At 29.2% G+C, this 20,779-nt stretch overlaps 1 protein-coding gene and 1 long non-coding RNA gene across 2 annotated transcripts; both read left to right on the top strand.

Annotated features, from left to right (window-relative positions):
- The first annotated feature begins 1,936 nt into the window (after nucleotides 1–1,936).
- Nucleotides 1,937–5,998, top strand: LOC110606644 (putative UDP-glucuronate:xylan alpha-glucuronosyltransferase 3). The gene is made up of 4 exons (XM_021745547.2): nucleotides 1,937–2,204; nucleotides 2,870–3,079; nucleotides 3,306–3,943; nucleotides 4,530–5,998. Exons 1-4 carry the CDS (start codon nucleotides 2,149–2,151, stop codon nucleotides 5,567–5,569), a joined length of 1,944 nt encoding a protein of 647 aa, XP_021601239.1. The 5' UTR covers nucleotides 1,937–2,148; the 3' UTR covers nucleotides 5,570–5,998.
- A 1,975-nt stretch (nucleotides 5,999–7,973) lies between these two features.
- On the top strand, nucleotides 7,974–12,754 carry LOC110606408. Its single transcript, XR_006349355.1, has 6 exons — nucleotides 7,974–8,611; nucleotides 8,704–8,791; nucleotides 10,161–10,269; nucleotides 10,492–10,587; nucleotides 10,749–11,495; nucleotides 11,647–12,754. It is a non-coding gene; the product is annotated as an uncharacterized LOC110606408 (long non-coding RNA).
- Nucleotides 12,755–20,779: the final 8,025 nt, after the last annotated feature.

Here is a 20,779-nt window from a genome sequence, read left to right as displayed (position 1 = left end):
AATATTTTTAAAAATTATTATTATCTTTTTAATAACAAAAGAAATAGACAGTAAATTATAAAAATTTATACAACTCCATAAAGTTATAAAAAATCAATCAAAATATATAAAAAAATTAAACAGTCAAATCAAAACGTCTAGACTCTTCCACCGCGTTTCAATCGCTCCAATTCTATCAGGAGTTAACACACCACAATGGATTTTCGACAAATTTGAAAATTTCTATTCCTTGTCTGTCAATGTATTATTCCATTTATCTAATATTTTAAAGATATAAAATACTTTCAAAAAATAGTAAATAATAAAACCACATTTCAAACAATGCTCCATAAGAAGGGAACATAGTAATATAAAATGATAATTTTTTTTATGTATAAAATATTACAATTCAATATTATATATACTATTTTATATTGAATGTTGAAAATAGAAAATGAGATATAATTTAATAAACAAGCACCATTAGGAAGGCAAAATCCAATTTTTATTCATAATCATATCATTTTTGACAAGAAAAAGAAAAAGGTGTGATTGGCATTGCTTGAGAATCAATGACTAATTTGAAAATTAAATTAACAAAGGAACATCAAAGCTTGTTATCATTACCATCCTTAATCCTTATTAATCTCTGCACTGTTTATTAACCATAAACAAAAAAAAAAAAAAAAAAAAGACATTTTGGCTCCAAAGGTACAGATCAACATAATGTAGCTTAATGCATATAACTGACAAATTTTAAAGTAATTCATAAAAAAATTATCATATTAGACTCCCACGTTTTGAATATTTAAAAAATTTAATTAACAGGAAAATATTTTTTAATAAAAAAATTAATTGAATTATTTGAAGACAAATTACTTTAAAAAAAGTTATTTTTATACATTAATTTGTTATTATATTTTATTTTTAAATTGAAATAAAACAATAGATATTAATTTATTAAAAAATATATTACATGAAAATATTTTTATAAATTCTTTTTAAATATAAATTATTTTTCATAAATAAACAAAATTTATGTGAAATATAAAATCTCTCAATAATTTAATTTTAAAAAATTATATTAAATTAAAATTTTAAAAAATTTATTAATTAATATTTCTGTTTATTTTAGTAGATAAATATTTTAATAATAAATTTTTTGATATTACATAAATATTATATATTTTTTAAAATATAAAACTAACCGATAAATCTTTATATATTAAAGAGATTAAATGGTAAATTTTTAATAATAAAATAATAATTAATAAAAAATTTTATTATTTAATTTTTAAATATTATCATTATTAATAAATTAGTTATTATATGTCAAAAAATATAATAAAATATTTTTTTATCAATAAAATAATTTTTTATCATCTTTTTTATTAAAAAGAAATAAAAATTAAAAGAGAAAAATTTATAAATCTAATTTCGTTTTGAATGAATTTTTTTTATTTAGTTATTAAATATTATCATTATTAATAAATTAATTTTTATATTTTTAAAAATTTATTAAAATATTTTTATTTTTTATTAAGAAAATAATATTTTTTTTAAAAAAGAAGTGAAAAAATTGAAGAAAATAGTGAAAAAAAATTGAAAAAAAATAATTTAACATTTTACTATATTTTTAATAATACAAATAAATAAAAATACTATTTCAACAAAAGTAAATATAACAATATTTTAATAAATTTTTTCTGTAAAATTGATTTATTTATAATAGTAATATTTAAAATTAAATAATAAATTTATCTTATTAATAAATTACACAGAGAATTTAATATTTTTTCTATTGCAAAAGTGTAAAAATTAAAATTTAATGAAAATAAATATTAATTTAGAGAGCGATTCTTCTTTGACTTGGTATAATTTAATTGACTAGATCAAAACCAGTTCACAACGCACAAAAAAAAAATAAAAAAAAACTTAAACTGACCGCCTCTCTGTCTTAACGCTTAACAATACAATTAATCATTATCATTTCTAAAATCAGCCTCGTGGATTCTTCCCTGGCTTCGCTCGGGATTGCGGTTTCTCTTCACACAGGAGTACTGAAACAGTTTCTATAACTTTCCATTTCGATTCTGTTGTTATTGAAAAAAATGAGGTAAAAATCACTCAGATGCTGCCTTCCTCAAGTAGCTGCGATTCTGCGAGAAGATGAGAGGATCTTCACCTAGTACCGTTGAGCCCAGGCACCGACTCTCTGCTTCAGCGTCAGTCTCTCTCTCTCTCTCTCTCTCTCTCTCTCACACTTGTTTTTTGCTTGCTTTTTATGTGATCTGATTTATTATAGAATGAGCTCCATGTTCTTGATTTCTGCTTCGCAAGTTATAATTTCACTTCGAAATTAGCTTTGTTGACTGTATAGTAAGGTTCAAATATTCCGTTTCACTGAGATCTACTTTTTTTTATGGTATGATTTTAGTGTTCAATCAGTTGTTCAAGTTTCGATTCTATTGCTTGCTTAGGTCGTTTTCGTTCAATAATTGCTGCTGGATTCTGTTATGTAGTAATCATTGATACCTGATTGTGGACTGGAAGAGCATTAGTTGAACGGATGTATCGGTCATTGATGTTTTAGTTTCTTCCCAGTTCATTATGCGATGTGTTTATGCTCAAAATGATTATCGTGAATTTCTGTGATTATTTTTTTCTACATAATGATGATATTTCTGCTAGGTATTTTGCTAGGAATCTAAACTGAGTAGTGAGAAAATGTGGAAGTTAAGGACTGATTCCATGTTTCAGTCCTTCTATAAAACCTCCTTGCCGCTTTCTACTAGTGGTTTCCTTTTATCTCTTAGATTTGAGTTTTTTTTTTTATAGCTTTTTTTTCACTGCTTTTCTAAAATATAGTTGGAATGCTTTCTTGCTACAGAGAAGAGACCTCTAAAAGAAAGTTCTTAAGAGATAAAGGTCTTAGAGATGTTGAAAAGGCCCTTCAGGTTCCCATCCAATATAGGAATTTGAATTGCAAGTTATCTACTCTGAAACTTGTCCTTGTGGTCATTGCCTTGGGAACTTTGGTCACTTTCTTCCACTCTCCGGCAGTGCATATTGCGGATCACCCTTCCACCTCTATATCTAGGTATGCTTTACTTATTGCTTTGACTTCTTTACACATATGAGTGGAGTCTTATCAATTAAGGTGATTGCTTGACTTACAAAGATATTATTTTAATTATTAATATTATCTAATAGGATGAGTACACCCACCCATTTTCCAAAAGTTAGGAAGTCACACTTAGCCAGGAGCAACAGTGTTGCAGTACTTTCTATTCCTATAGCTTGAAGGAAAAATTTATTGCATGCAGGCCAAGTCTCGTAGACCTATGGATAGGAGAGGATGCTGCTGCAGATCCTCGATATATCTCAACTGCGGAAGTTGACTGGGAACAGATATCGGACATTATTGACAAACTAAATGACAGTACTGAATATCAGGGCATTGGCTTGTTAAACTTTAATGTGAGTGAGATTGATAATTGGAAGCATCTACTACCAGATTTGGAGCATGTAGTTCTAAACCTGGACCATCTACCAAAAAATGTAACATGGGAATCCCTATATCCTGAATGGATAGATGAAGAAGAAGAATTTGAGGTTCCCACCTGTCCTTCAGTACCCAAACTTAAAGTTCCTGGCAAACCTCGTATTGATATCATTGCTGTCAAGCTTCCATGTGACAAGTCAGGAAGATGGTCAAGAGATGTGGCTCGTTTGCACTTGCAGCTTGCAGCAGCAAGTCTTGCTGCTTCTGCTAAAAGTTATCATCCTGTTCGTGTGCTTTTGGTGACTGACTGCTTCCCGGTGCCAAATCTGTTTACTTGCAAGGAGCTTATTTCACATGAAGGAAATCTATGGCTGTATCAACCAAACCTTAATGTGATGCGGGAAAAGCTAAATCTCCCAGTAGGGTCATGTGAACTTGCGGTTCCTCTCAAGGCTAAAGGTCAGTTTTGACTATCTTTTCTCAATTTGTGTATGCACATGCTGTTTATCATTATTGTTATTATTATATAATTCCTTCTTAAGTTTCTGCTGCATTGGAGTCCAGCTGATCCAATTTTCTCCCCTGCTTTTGTATGGTTCCAGATTAGTAAACCATTATTAGTTGAATTGCTTGATCTAGTGCATTAGAAATTTACCCTGCCTATGCATGACACTAGCAAGATATGTTTTTATGTGTGTCTCTTTCCTTCTCATGTTTGTGATGCATTGGAAACCGCTGATCCAATTTTCTCTCCTGTTTTTGTAAGGTTCCAGATCTTAGTGATTTTAACCATTACTTCTTGAATTGTTTGGTCTAGTGCATTAGACATTTACCTTGCCTATATATAATACAGACACAAGTGAGATGGGAGTGCTTAAACATAAAGAAATAGATAGTTTGTGCAACATAATATGGGACCCACCAAGGGATCAAGTCAAACATTCAATCAACTTTCAAATTTTGTCATCCTTAGTGATTTGATGATCACAATATCATTCTTAATGCAAAAAGCTAAAAGAACACTAACTAAGTGTTTTTTAAACAGAGAATTTCTATTCAGAAGGAGCACATAGGGAAGCATATGCAACAATCCTGCACTCTGCACAGGTTTATGTTTGTGGGGCAATTGTTGCTGCTCAGAGCATTCGTATGGCAGGTTCAACACGGGATCTTGTGATACTGGTTGATGAAACAATTAGTGATTATCATAGAGGAGGATTAGAGGCCGCAGGCTGGAAAGTCCGTACGATCCAAAGAATCAGGAACCCAAAAGCTGAAAAGGATGCTTACAATGAATGGAACTATAGTAAATTTCGACTCTGGCAGTTGACAGATTATGACAAGATCATTTTCATTGATGCTGACCTGCTTATTCTGAGAAATATTGATTTCTTGTTTGAGATGCCAGAAATCACTGCTACAGGGAATAATGCTACCCTGTTCAACTCTGGAGTGATGGTGGTTGAACCGTCAAATTGCACGTTCCGGCTGTTAATGGATCACATCCATGAGATTGAGTCATACAATGGTGGGGACCAGGGTTATCTGAATGAGATTTTCACATGGTGGCACCGGATTCCTAAACACATGAACTTCCTGAAACACTTTTGGGAAGGTGATGAGGAGGAGAAGAAACAAATGAAAACTCATCTCTTTGGTGCTGATCCTCCAATCCTTTATGTTCTACACTATCTGGGTAACAAACCATGGATATGCTTCCGAGATTACGACTGCAACTGGAATGTAGACATTTTGCAGGAGTTTGCTAGTGATGTTGCTCATAAAACATGGTGGAAGGTGCATGATGCTATGCCAGAAAACTTGCACAAGTACTGCCTGCTTAGGTCGAAGCAAAAGGCAGCATTGGAGTGGGACCGGAGGCAAGCCGAGAAAGGTAATTACACTGATGGTCATTGGAAAATCAAGATAAAAGACAAACGTTTGAAAACTTGCTTTGAAGATTTCTGCTACTGGGAGAGCATGTTATGGCACTGGGGTGAAAAGAATTGGACAGACAATGCAACAAATGTTACTCCATCACCTCCTCCTCCTGGTGCAATTACCACATCTCTCTCATCTTTGTGATTGGTTATTCTTTCATACTTACAACTTAGACGACACAGAATTAAATGCTTTGAGAGTTGAGCTATGGATTCAGCAACTCTTATCAGCTTATACAGGGTGAGTTGGTGTAATTAGAATGTGCATCTTCATTTGTTCTGAACCTTCTCCGATCTGGCCAATACTGCAACAGTGGTTACCAGATTCCGTCATACCTTTTCAACTCTAAATGCTTTCAATGCTCATCTTATTGTATTCCTATCTTCTATAACATGTTTTAAAGAATAATCACTGCCTTCCTAAAATTTTTTCTCCCTAAAAATGGGAAACTCATGACTCTTCTGCCTTTGGTCTATGTAAGCAGAGAATCCTACTAATTTTTTTCTTTATTCTGCATTTAACCTAACCTTGGTAGAGTTGAAATTGGGATCTTGGTTTGGAATTCGTTTTCACTATCTATTAGGTATCAATCTATATTTATAGTTTATCTATTTAAAATTATATTTATCCATAATTTATGTAAATGAAAGCGTAAATTGCAATATAGAACATGGGATTTAACGAAATTTACAACGCAATCCGTGTATTTTTGAAATTAGTAATTTAGTGTAAATGTAATATGTTTAAATTGGTCCCTCCAACCAATTTTTGTCTAGTTTACTCCTAATTATAGGAAAGAGACTTAATTTTGAAAATATTTCTTTTACTTGTATTGCCAGGCCTGACTCCCGAGTGCGTAGGGCGTTGTTAGGGGTTAGACCGAAATTAGTTTGATTAAAAGTATAATAGAAATCTTGAATTGAATTGAATTGGTCATTATGAGTAAATTAATTTTGAGTCAACTAAAGTTTTATTTTTAAAAAACTTTTTAGTTGGATCAGTTGCGAACAAAATCAGTCATAGCCAAATGAAAATATATATTATTAGATTTGTTTATTCTGATAGCTTCGATTTGATTCTGATCTTTATCATTTAAAAAAATAAAATACAATTAAAATAATTTTAAAACACCATTTAGTTAAATTAAATTAGTTAAAATTAGGTCTATTAAAAAAAGTTTAAATATTTGTCACTTTCTATAATTATATTCTAATCTTAGAATTTTAAATAATAAAATTAACCCTTTCACATTTGTTTTAATTGTAGCCATTTACCTTAATCATAGCCATTTGCCTTAATTAATTTTGATGAGAAAAATTTTAGTCAAGATATCAAATAGTATTATTCCTTAAAAGATTTATTAAATAAAAAAATTTAAACATTTACATTAATTCATATTTATATTTAAATTTTTAAATTTTAATAATAAAATATATTTTTTTAATTTATTACAATTATAATTGAAAATATAAAATTAAATTTAAAAAAATTAATAATAAATTATAATATGATCTTTAAAATTTTTATACTAATAAATGTATAGTCTTTTAATTTAAAATTTATATTGAAAGTATATTTTTATTTTATATTTATTATATATAATATTAAATAAATAATAATTACAAATAAATTTTCACCATATAAAATATCACATATAAATATTATATATTAAAATATTTTATAACCATCGATATAAATTATATATATATATAAATTATATTTTATATTAATAATATTAAATCAAATGAAATATTAAAGTTATTTTTTATAATTTTTATAAAAACTTAGATATATTAATCATATTTATTATAAGTTATTTGAAATATTTAATATTTTTATTTTGGTTATTATACTGTATATTAATTTATTAGATGATCTAATAAAAAATATATTTCATATTAATAATATTAAATAAAATAAAATATTATATATTTTATATTATAATTTTTTTATATTTTAAATTTCTAAATCATATGTGTATAAAAATAATAATAAATAATAAATAATGAGATTAATAAAAAAATATTGTTAAAATAAAAATATGTATTTTAAGGACTATTTTATTAGTTAGATAAAATTTTAGGGTACTATATTATAATTTAATATTAAATTTTGGGATTCAATTTAATTCTGTTAATTATAATTGTAATAAATTGAAAAATATTTAATTTTATTATCTAAAATTTAAAATTTTTTTATTTAATAAGTCTTTTAAAAAATAATTTTACATGAAATATGTATTAAAATTTTTTAATTAAAATTAATTAAGATAAATAATTAAAATTAAGATAAATATAAAAAAATGAATTTTATTATTTAAAATTTTGAAAATATAATATAAATATGTAAAGTGATGATTTTTGAATTTTGTTTTATTCAATACAACTTAAAATTAAAATATAAAACCTTTGGATTTGGTGGCATGAATCCCTGCCTGTACGATGGAACGCTCATGTCTACGCCAATGTTGGCCTTTTCACTTTCAGGCCCGCCGAGCACGGATGTCTCTCTTTCTCTAGTTTAGGGGAGAGAACATGTAATCCCTATTCTTTCTTTAGAGATATTATTCAATATTACAGAGAAGTCTAGATAGAACCGCTATAATCAATATTTAAAATAAAATTATTTTACATATAATAATTTATTATAAAATTTCACACCATTTAACTCAAGGAATCTTTTAGACTCCTTTAATTTCCTTTCTCTACCCAATTGTGGGTTTCTTTTTCTTGTATTTGAGTGGATTTTGTGTATAATTTTAGTTGTATTTTAATTTATAAGTTTAGATTTTTACTGGAAGCTTTTTTATTTTGCTTGTCGGGTTCGTTCTTTTACTATTATCTGGTGGAAGCTGTACTTTGGTTTGGTTGCCATTCTAGGCAGTAGTCTTGCGTAGAATAACCGTTCACGGAGTAATCGCAACGACTTCGTTTTGCAAGGGCAGCACTTGCCTCTACCACAGGTCACAGTCCTGCTTTTGAAGTTCCAACCTGACAAATTGTTTAAAGCTCCACAAGCTTCCATATCTTCCCTGAAAATATCAGTAACTTTTCCTTTTTTTCTGAGAATTGCTCCCGCTTCTCACTCTGCTGATTAAAGTGGGGAAGTAGATTTTTCTTTTTCACTTCCAAAATCCGACTATGAGTATTTGGAGGATGGTACGTGGAAGATGAAGCGTAACTCTATGTAAGTTTTTGTGGGCGTTGTTAGTATCGTTTCCTGGATTTCATAGGCTGAAGTTAAATAATTTTGCTGACTATTTTTCCCCTTTTCTGAAGGTTGGAGATGGGGTGGGGAAGTGGAATTGCAGCATTAAGGATAGCTGAAGCTAGCTGTTTGCCAATCCTTTGATGGCGACTCGAAAATGTATGCCTTTAAGACTTCGTTAAATTCCATTATTCAAGTGTGCATTGGGAGGCTTATAAATGGGAAATGGTATTGAATTTGGTAGTGTTAACGTTCGTATGATTAGAGTTGCTACAAGAATATCAATAGATTGTGACTGTTCAGGACATTTTTTTTGCATCTGTTATGATTATGAATCACTTATTGACCGTGTCTTGACTGGTGTAAAATGGTAATGCATAGATTTATAAATATATAATTGAATCCTTATTATGCTTTAAGGTATCTCCAATGAAGTGGAGTTAAAATTTGTTGAGTTGCTTAAAACCTTAGAAGACAAAGGCTGTAAATGTTAAGCAGGGTTCAGAATTCAGATGGATTTGAGAGACATTTCAGTCTCAATGGTGTATATGCTCCTTCTTATCTTTCTGATTATGAATAAGTTTTCCTTGTATTTTCCTGTGCATCTATCATTTCCATTATTTGTCCTAACACATGTTACTAGCAAAGTGAATAGTGATGCTAACCAACCATTTTCATAGATTTATCAATCAATTATCAATATATCTAGGTACATATATGTTTTGAATATAAATAATTGTTCTTAATCTTTTAACATACTTTCAAGTTTATTTTCATTGAATTTTCTTATCCAAAAACAGTGTTATATTGAATTATGAATTTGATGTGAGCGGCAAAGTTCTAAAAATGAAGGTGGTAGCTTGAATTCAAGAACTTCCTTTCCCTTTTTCTTCTTTAAAAAAAAATTATAGGTCTTTTGTTAGCAAAGAATTCCTACAAGTTCCACCTATATTTTCTAGGCAATCATTCTTGTTGTCCTATTAAACTGTATACCGTATTGTGCTATATCAAAAATTTTGCTTCTAGCAATTGAAATAAGTTGATATACCATTTTTGAAGCTGATATTTGTTGCTTTTTGGCTTATCGAGTCCAGATTCCAATATTTCACGCTTGTCATTGGATTTGTTGCCAAAGGTTGTGTTGATATAAAGTAACACTGAAGAAAATGTGCATATGCCAAAGTTACTGAATCTTGTTGAGGCCAGAGTACCAAACAGCTGGAACTGTCCTGCGTTTGGCCATTCAAATTGTTGGTGCAGTAACATTAGAAAAATGTATTATAACTAATTGCCTTAATATTAAAAAACATTGCCTTACAACTTATTTATTTAATGAGTGAGAAGGATTTCTAGCTAAAACAACGTATAGATGGCCAAATCACCTATTTGACTTGCCTATTTGTATATCATGCTAACAAACTATCTTTTGGTATTTTTTCTTATTAATTTTTTCTTTTCCATGAGTTGCATGGTGTGTCTTCTAGTAATGAATGTTTCTCAGGTTGTAATTCAGAAGCATATATTGCAGGTCTGGTTCTCCCTGTATGGAATACATTGAAGCCTTTTCCACAACCTACAGAACATGGTTGGATGAAGCTGAGCTTGCTAAGACTGTACCAAACAGTATATATTTGAAGGTAATGATTTTTCAGGACTTTTTGTAGTTCATGCTGTACAAAGAGGTACGCTTTTTGTGGAAAAGTTTAAATGGAAGTTAGGGTTCATATGTGCCAAGGCAATTTAATGTTGCTTTTTTTTTGTTCTTTTTCTTCTTTTTTTCCTTGGTGGGGGGAGGGTGCTATGTCTGAGATGTTTTTTTTTTCTTATTTCCTTTTTCCTTTTTTGATTCTTGGGAGAAGCGGCTGGATGCTGGATCTATTTTCCCCACCTGGAATAAACTCTATTATACAGATTGAGCAAGTCCGTTGGCTCTCTAATGATATTTTAATAGAAAGGTGGGTTTCCTATTTATTGGGTGCCTAAGAAGGGACCCATTCTTACTTTTTTTCTTTTTTTCTTTTTTAATATATTTAATAGCTGAAACTTGAATTAAGTTTGTCTTCTGAACAACCTGTTTTTATGTTTTTAAGGCCTAAAAGATTGTGTTTCATCTCAGGTGTCATCTCCAGGTGTTCAAATTCCAGAATAGCTGGATCCGTTCAAGGATCAACCAATGTCTGTGAATATGTCAGTGAGATAGTTGCATCAGATTCATGCTCAGAAAGTGATGGTGTTTTCAGGCCCATTTCTTTTGACAAAGAAATAAAATGCTGCACTTGGGGATTGGCTGATGTGAGGTTAAATAGATAAAAAGGAGGAAAAGGAAGATGTCTTAGCAAAAAACAAAGAGAGTGGCGCGTGGACACACCCTTTCACTCCTTGCACTTCATTTGACTGTAGTCTGAGATTTTTTTTTTTTTTGGTTCATCTTGTGATCATGCATGCCTTTAGAAAACTTCAACAATACTCTTTCTTTGATAAAGAGATCCAGCAATGTATCATAGAAATAGCTGTGTCAATATATGTAGGGGGCTTGCAATTGGCCCTATTCCGAAAAAATGAGTTGTACCAATTTTACTTTACATATTTGAATAACAAATTTTGCTTTTTTTTTTCAAATATTTTTTTTAACCCAAATGAAGTGAGGATCAAGTGGGCAACTGTACAGAAGTGAAGAGTGATGTGAACATAGCAACTATCATAACGCTATACAGAGATTGGAAAATACGCTGTCTTGACAGAGCTTAAGAATAAATTACCTGGACAAAAAGATTCCTAAGGTTCGAAAATATGCCGTGTCTTGTCAGAAGTTAAGAATAGAAAAAAAAAAAGCTTCTGAATCCACAAACTGTTTCATATGGAGGTACGATAACATACCTTATATCATATGAGGGTATAAATTTTTTTCTTTTTTAAAATTTTTAGTTTTTCTTCTTATGCTTTATTGCTGTTTTAACCTGATGATAGTGTTTCCAATATGTGGATTAATCTTGTGCATATAATGTGGATGCTAGTGTCATTTCTTTGGTGGATCACATTTGAAAACAGTTTCATCCCATGGTGAGCTTCACATCCTTCGAATTGGTGGAATCAAGGTTTGACTCTTATTGTTGAATTTTAGTTTCAGTCTTAGATTCATTACACATGAATACAAATCCTTTTTTAGCATACATCGCTTGGTTAATTGCTTAACTGGTGTATGAGATAGTTGGGCATCAAATGTTACAGTAATTGTTCTCGGTGCAGCAATTCCTCTTTTCTTTGGGTAAAATTCTTAGTTTCTTTTTAATGAATTCTTTCTGGTTCTCTGGATCAGTTTGAATGCAGAAACACTTTTATTTCTTGACCATATAACATGATCTTCAGGATAGAAGACTTGGCCATTTGTGAATTATGACAGTGAAACAGAAGAGCCTTATTCAGTTGTGTCCATTTCTCCACTCTCTTTTTCTTGGTATATTGGAACATTTTAAAGGGGAGGGATGGGTTTGTCATAGATTTAACCCTTGACCTTCTATTGCTCCTTCTTTTGGCTCACTTCATTCTAACTTTAATTGTTGTACATTCATAAAGCAAAAGCCTTGTTGTGCCTTCATTTTTCCTGGAGTATCATGAGTTGGGCCTTTGGCTGATTACATGTTCCTTTCACTTGCTTCATTCTAATTGAAAGGCGATTTCACGGGTAGGGTCATTCATCATGATTATTCTAATGGCCTCCATATGATTGTGATTGAGATAGTTATATACCTTTATGTATGTTGCTTTGTTTTTTGTCACAGCTTATGCTTTTCAAAATCAGCTTGCTCAGTTACTGTTGAAGTGAATCATTCTCAGTTACTGTTGAAGTGAATCATTCTCTAATTTTTCTATATGTGGATCAATTGAATTCCACAGATTGACCTTCACAATTTGATTAATGTACTTGCTTCCTGGCTGGCTCAAAAGTGATGGGTGCTGCTTGGGAAACTAATGCACAGTCAAAATTTACAATTTTCACCAACTAAATTTTTTGTCTGCTAAATCCTTAGGTGTTATCATCATTCTTAAGAGCTTGAGATAAGCCTAAGTACACTCTCTCTCCCCACACCCACCCCCACCTCCCCAATGCGGGCACACACACACATGAGCACGCACATGCTTGCTCACTCGCTCATTATGTGGGTAAGCCTAAATACACCCCCCCCACCTACGCAACACACACACACACATGAGCACGCACATGCTTGCTCACTCGCTCATTATGTGGGTAAGCCTAAATACACACTCCCCCCTCCCCCCCCCCACCTACCCAACACACACACACAGGCTTGCTCACTCATTATGTGGGACAAACTTTGAATGATGAGAAAAATTCTGTCTTACATCATTGTCAGATCATTCTGTTGTCATTTTTTGTTTCTCACAAAGTCTTCTGTGTTTAAATAAATTAGGAAACTGTATAGATTTGTAAAAATACAATATTGCAATATGATATCATTTAGGACCTTCCCTTTCCTTATAAATATTAATCATGCCAATCCTAGTGCTGGATATTTATGATTGCAAGTATACCTGAGTTTTGATACCAAAAAATTATAGAATTGTTGTGTTTATTTACATTATGTTTTTTTTTCCTTCTCAAACCAGGCATCTGCTTGTCAAGACCAAATAGTGCTTCACTCTGCATGTGTGTGTTTGTTGGATCTGAAGGGAGAAAAACCATGAAATTTGAGAGAAATTACTATAGAAACTTTAAACAAAATAAATCTACTTGTGTGCTACATTTTAGGTTTTTAAGTCAAACCAACACATAAACTAAATTCTTGGAACTTGAGAAGTTTGGAGTTTGAAGCAAAGTATCATATGCTTCAACATTCCTCTTTGATACTTTTGTGAAAACTCCAAATTGAGTTTTCTTGGAACATCATGATAGAGTTAGGAACACAATAGTGAACTATTATGGGGAAAACAGAGAAAATAGGGCTGAACAAAAAGTAAGTTCTCAACTCTGCCTTCCATAAGCAAAAAGAACACAAAATAAAGTCTCTCCCGTCTAGCTCAAGCTAGCCAGCAACAATGGCTTTTTCAGGTTAAAGGAAAATAATACCCAATACCCTCTCGGTCTCTTTCTCTTTATTTAAATACAAGGCTTATTGCATAAATGACAGTCCTTTCCCGAGATTCTCTCTAATAACATAACTAACAATATTCCTCTCCAGTTGTCTTTTTCTCTCTCAGAATACTAGCTGTCCTATTCCAAAATCTGCTTTTGGGTCTTCCTCGTTCCTGAATTTCTTTCTAAAATAAACCTTTAACTTCTTTGGACCTGGGCTTGAAGCACTACTGCAATCACATCATCTCTCTAATTTTTCTTATTTGTTTTGTTGTTGGTGGAGTATATCTCTCCAACTCTTTCATGGAGCACATCTCTCCAGCTATTTTCATGGATCACATCTTTCCAATAATCTTGATTGATTTATGATGCATTTCTCACAATTGCTGTGTTTTTCTGGTGTAATTCTCATTATTATTCTCCTTTTCCTGCAATTTCTCACTATTATTTTCTTCTTCCTGGTGCACTTAATTATCAATATAATTTCTTTCCTTAAAATTCATATTCTTGGAGCAACTCTTATCTCCAAGCATTCTAGTTGATTTGTCTTCTTGGAGCGGTCATGTGCCCAACCTTTCTAGAGTGAAATATTCTCTGAGTAAGCTCCTCCTGTGGGCTATCATAGCTAGCTTAATTGTGTAGCTATGCTATGCTTCAACGTCAATAACATGATCTAATTAGGTTTCTTAAGATTTGTAAGACTCTAATAATGCCATTTGTTGGACTTGAAAAGAGAAAAACTAGGAAATTTGAGACATATTATTGCAGAAACTTTGATATTCTAGGTTTTTTTTTCCCTTTCATACAAGCTATCAACAATTTGTGGCTATTTGTATAGCAAAATATGCCATAAGTACTACCTTGTCATCTAAGAAAGGCACGGAGCACCTTACTTTGAAGAATACTTTTACAAGTTTAAATAAAATAATCTACTTTTCAGTTACAATTTAGGTTTTTAAATCAAAGCAACACATAAACTAAAATCTTGGAACTTGTAGGAATTTAGAGTTTGAAACTTTGAAGTATAGTGTTACTCTCTCTCTCTCTCTCTCTCTCCCTCTCTCTCTCTCTCCCCCCCCCCCCCCCCTCCTCTCTCTCTCACACACACACGTTTGCCAACACATTTTTATGATGTGAGGATCAATTATTTCTTATGTTTTTATTTTTCTGATATATGTAAACAATGTGATCTGGGGCATAAAGTTACTCTCCACAGAATTTATTGAAAAGAGAAATGGCAGCAAGCAGAGGAGGAATGTTAGGGACCAGAAAGTGATTTGCTACTTTGTTCGGTTTATTCCGTCCAACATTATACCCTGTATTTTGCTTTTCCTATAACTTTTTCTTTTTGGAGAAAGCTTAGCTTGGGTTCTCATTCGTTATAGATACATGGCTTCAATTAGAAGTTAGCTCACTGAGTAACTTTCTCCTTCAACGTGCCCAAAAAAGTAGTATAGTGACTTAGGATGCTCTTTTCTCCATCTTCAAAGCTTGCTACATCGCCAGAAAATAAGCCAACAAAAAGGATACAAATCGAGCAAATAACAGTAACACAACTTAGTACCCAACTAAGAAGTTCCCGAAAGATTATAAACCACTAGAGAGATGCCAGAACTAGGATGCAAAGTAAAATAGTATGCTAAAATATTAAAAAACTGACCCAAATATGAAATGACTACAGCTAGATTGTCCATATTTTAAGGTACTGACCCTAACAGTTTGAAAGAAAGATCCTCAAGCCTTACTTATCATTGATAACTTCAGATTTCCAACTCTTGTTTTAAGACTAAAATATACTATAATCAAACATGGAATGCTCTAAGAAGTCAAGTAACAGCTTTGATAATGTTTTTTTATTCCTTAATTCTAGTGATTTGCGGTGCCTTACATTAAGTCATTGACCAGTGTTATTGTATGAACATGGGAGAAGAAATGAGAGAAACAAGCATATGGTCAAGTTTTGAGCATGCGCTTTTGGAATTTTCATAGTTATTTCTTGTGTTATCAGAGCTCATTCAGTGGCCTTTGAGACGGATAAAATTATGATTTCAGAGGTAATGTTTGACTGAACAATATTTTTATTTTTAATTTTGGCCTATGCTATACCCATTAGTTTATTATGCCATTGGCTTCCCAATTTAGCCTTTCTTTAACTTTTTATTGCTTTTCATCTTCATCCTTGTTCAATGACTTTGAATATGAAGGTTTGGATGAGTGGTAAGGAATCAAAAGTGCAGTCTGCACTAAATACAAGTGATTTTAGATGCTATCTAATTAACCAAACAAGTTCCTAGGATTCTTATCCCACATCTTTAATTTTCATTGTGTAATGATGCAACTCAAGTCATGCATAGCATCTTTTGCTGAGATTGATTTTGTCCCACTAGTTATGGCCATCAAATTTAAAGAAACACACCTCATCCAATGTTCTCACACTCACTTTTTGTCCCATTTACTGAAATTGCTGCTGTTGTTATTGGTGGCTGTGGGTGGGGGCTTTAGTGCCATTTTCTGTTGGGGTTATTTTTGGTTAATATAGTGCTCATTCAATTTAATTGGCCTGCCTTGTTTATTTTATACCTCCATTGAGCTGAAGAGGCGGGTACTAGGGGAGAAATTTTAGTCTAGCTATTTCAAGTAAGATAAATATATGGTATGGTAATTTAATTATAAGATAACACCTCAATGAAAAAATAGTCATAATAATTATAGAATAAGAAAACTGCAGGGAAAAGTATAAAAAAATATCAAAATAAAAAAAATCTATTATAAGAATTAAGTCATATTGATCTAAATTTAATTTATATTTAATGTTTTGGTTTGGTTTAGATTTTCATTAAAAATCAAACTAAAACTATACTAAAATTGTACTTGAATTAGTACTAAATTGAAGAATTGATTTTATACATTTCTTTTTAGGTATATTTATAATTTTAATAAAGTTATACATATACTTTTATATAATTAAAATTGCATATAAACATATAAATTAAAGTATATTTAAGTATGAGTGTATATAATTTAATACTTTTTTATTTTTATATAATTTTTAAAATAATTTCAATTTTATATGTATTATAATTTTTAATCATATCATATGAGTGGATTATATATTAATTACAGACCTATAGGATAGAAAAATTAAAATTTGACGTTTAAATTTTAAAAATTTCTAACTCTCAAGTTTGTTGTAATTATAGATAATTTTTAAAATTATTTATACAATTAGATATAAAAATTTTAAATTTAATTATAATTATAATAAAATTTTAATTTTGTGTTTAATATTTTAAATTTATTATAATTGTAGTTCACTTTTAAAATAATTTTAATTAATTTTAAATCAGTGCATGTGTTATATTATATATTATTTATTTATTGTTTTTAAATATTAAGTAAATCTATATAAATAATTTTTTATTTTTATCATCTAATTCCTAATTTAAAACTATCAAAATTTAAGAATTTATTAAAATAACTTTTAAAAATAATAAATAAAAATAGACGATTATAGTATAACATTTATTTATTAACTTGATATATATGATGGGATATGGGTAAGAATTACTCATAATTAAAAAGCTATATGGAAATGTGTTCGCGGTGTTGATTTTTTTGCTTGTATATTCATATTAAATTAGGTAGAAATCAATGACTTCAGATGTCTGCATCCAGAACAAAGCAGCTCTGAGTCGAACGTTGAGTTTGAAAGTTTTTTTTTTTTTTTTTTAATTTAATTTTTATGAAAGAAAAACAAATAGAGATCAGATGAGTTGAATGCTCAAGACTGTTATAAAATAATTTGTTTAAATAAATTGTGAGAAATGAAAGGAAAGAATTCCATTTAAAAAAATTATAAGATTATTTTTAGTGCAGAAAACTTCACTATAAAGTGATTTATAGAGATATTTTGAAGAAAATTAAAAATTAATTAAATAATATTATAAATAAAAAATTTAGGTTCTCTTCTGATACATTTATTTTTTATTTATTTAAAATTTTATAACGTCTAACATGTATCTAGACATATATATTTGATTGAATATATTTAAATTCTATATATTTTTTCTTATTTACTTAATTATCTAATTATAATTTTTTTTAGAAAATTATAAAATTATTATCTTTAATTTTATTATATTTTAAGAAAAAATATTATAATCTAACATTTGTAATAAAAAAAATTAACTCTTAAAAGAAATAATTTTTTTTGTATATCTCAAAATCAGTGGGGTCTACACATCTACAGATCTAACAAAAACTAATAGAGGCAATCTGATCTTTATAATAAGAGTAAATTAGGTGCTCAAGAAGCTGGGCATTAGCCGCAAACGCTGTTTTATCATTAATGCTTTTGACTGGGAAATTAATAATAAGAATAATAAAAAAAAAAAGCAGTGGCCACGTACAGCCGAGCCAATTAGGAAAAGGACCCATTTGCATGGCCACACTTGCTTTTCTTTATAACCGTTACAATGCAAAATGTGACTGCTCATAAATGTGCCACCGATTTTCCAGGCCACCCCACTACGGGCCCACTTGTAATATCACGCCTCCATAATACAAGAACGCACCTTTCTTTCTGCAAAACATTATTTTTTATTTTTATATTATAAATTTTTTTTAATATAGGAAAATTTTAACAGATCAGCTTTAAAAACTAATCTCAGCCAGCAAGCTTTCCCTTTTGCATCCACTTTAATATTCAAATTAAGGATACCTCTCTCTTTAAGACATGCCAAAACCTCCCTCAAAGCACATATTAATTTTAGGCACTTGAGAAAGGAGGATAGCATTTTGAAAGCCTAGTGTAAAATTACCAGCAGAGTCTCTTATGATAGCTGCAAAGCATCCATATTACTCTTAATATATCCTCTACTGGCTTAATCCAACCCAACTAGTGGGAATTATTATTGGCAACTAAGGAGCTAGGATGACATATTGAACTATTTGTCTACCTTTATTTAGAAAAACATAATTATAATTCTCATGATATAGAATTATCTCTCAACTTTAAAAAACACTGATAAAAATTAAATAATCGATGCATAAAAATAAAAAAAATATAAGAGCACAATTATAACATATATCAATTTATGGACTCTAATGAAGTAATGATAATAAATTATATAAAATAAATTGAATATTAACACACTTCTTTTCTTTAGAAATAGCGAAGGATCGTATATATTTAAATATTAAATTTGATGAAATTCTCGTAGAACATATTTAAAAAGCATTCAATTAAGTTTAGAATGAGTTCAAATTAGAAAATTAATAATTGTGATGGATTTAGATATATAATATTAATTATCGAATCTATTTATATAAATAAATAATTTAATAGGAAATATATATAGTATATTTTATAATAATATTTATAAATTTGTAAATGTTTTCATTTTAAAATCAGAATTTAAATAATTTGATATAAATTTTAATTGAGGTTGTTATGAATTCCAATGGATTTGGGTTTTGTACCTCGATATTGTAAACGGATATGGTGTAATTGCACAATTCGAGCTTCATTGGTAATTTTTTTTTCACTTTCAGGATGAATTTGCAAACTTTTAAAAGATTCAGGTCTTTTTGTTGTTTTATTAAAATTAAATAACTCATATTATTAAAAGTTGTATTAAAATTAAAAAATTATAATTTTTTTTAAATATACATGAAATAGGTAAATATTAGAAATTATATAAATAAAGTAATATAATAAAAATTATAAAATAGAAAATATCAAATATAAAAAAAATATCATTTTTAATATTAAATCGAAAGAGTTTTTTTTAAAACTTAATTATTAAGCAGTAAAAAAATTATCATTAATTATTAATTTTATTTTATTAATTCCATATCAAATATCCTAAGACGTAAATAATAATATTTATGCATAATGAAATTTAACTATATTCTATTTAATAAAAATTATAATTCATTAGAATAACTTAATAATTCTTTAAAATAAATAACTGACATTTGCATAAAAATAATAAAAAGTATTATTATTATATATATAAATCTGGGGCCTACGGTACATTTAAATAATTTTCAGTTATGGTTTTGAAATTAGAAACTAAATTAGAAATCAAAGGAAATAAATAATTTTTTTATTGCATTTTTGATCACCATAAAGCGGCAAAACATTTTTGGAATTAAACTTTTATTTAGGAAAAAAACAATTCAGAGGCACAAAATTTATAGTAATTTAATTAATTTTAATATTTTAAATAAAAAAATTAGATTCTTTTAACTTAAATATTGTTATCAAATAAATATAAATAATGCATAATTATATTTTTTAATAATTAGTATGTAAATGGATTCGTTATTATTTATTTATATTTATTATTATTATTATTAGACTTGGAATTATATTTAAAAGTATGAATTTGGATAATCTCCCACAAGCATAACATGAAATTATGGAAGAAGCAGCCTTGGCCTTGGGGAGTGTACCTATCTCCGGCTATTATGCTTATGATATACCTTTAACTATAATTATTAAATTATAAAAAAATATATAATTATTAACAATTCATACGACTTGTCGTTTTTTAGGGCCCCTGTTTTCTGACTTTCCTAAAGCAAAATGAGCAGAATATAACAAGCGCTAAAATTTCATAACGACTTCGTTAAAATGATAGCAAATATAAGCTTATAATAATAATAATAATAATAATAATAATTTTATTTTAGAAATTCAACAATTTAGTAAATTTATTTTTAAAATTTAATAATTTAGTAAATTTATCTCCATTCATATTTAAAAAAAATATTTTAGTTTAATAAAATGAAAATATTATTTGTATTATTAATTTTTACATAATTTGAAAAAGAAAAAATAGCTTAATTTTTTTAAAAATAATTATTTTTTAAACAAGTAACGGTAAATTGAATGTAGGTGAAAAATTAAATTATCTTAATAATATTAAAAAAAATACCAATAAGCAGAAAAAAGAAAGAAAATGGCAGTCAAAGATAAGTTTCGTGAGTCATGAGTGATGAAGAGTGAGGACCATCAATTCAATTTGAGCCCCGCGCGTGCGTTTATC

Source organism: Manihot esculenta, chromosome 18 (assembly GCF_001659605.2).
Source record: "Manihot esculenta cultivar AM560-2 chromosome 18, M.esculenta_v8, whole genome shotgun sequence".
In the NCBI taxonomy this organism is placed as follows: domain Eukaryota; kingdom Viridiplantae; phylum Streptophyta; class Magnoliopsida; order Malpighiales; family Euphorbiaceae; genus Manihot; species Manihot esculenta.
Note: the sequence above shows the minus strand (reverse complement) of the source record. Positions and strands in the feature narration are given on the sequence as shown.

What these genes read in the sequence shown, in the direction of transcription:
- LOC110606644 (XM_021745547.2), top strand. Translation starts at nt 2,149, where the DNA reads ATGAGAGGATCTTCACCTAGTACCGTTGAGCCCAGGCACCGACTCTCT. An exon ending in CACCGACTCTCTGCTTCAGC is followed by an intron (nt 2,205 to 2,869) that starts GTCAGTCTCTCT and finishes TTCTTGCTACAG; the next exon opens with AGAAGAGACCTCTAAAAGAA. An exon ending in GGTTCCTCTCAAGGCTAAAG is followed by an intron (nt 3,944 to 4,529) that starts GTCAGTTTTGAC and finishes TTTTTTAAACAG; the next exon opens with AGAATTTCTATTCAGAAGGA.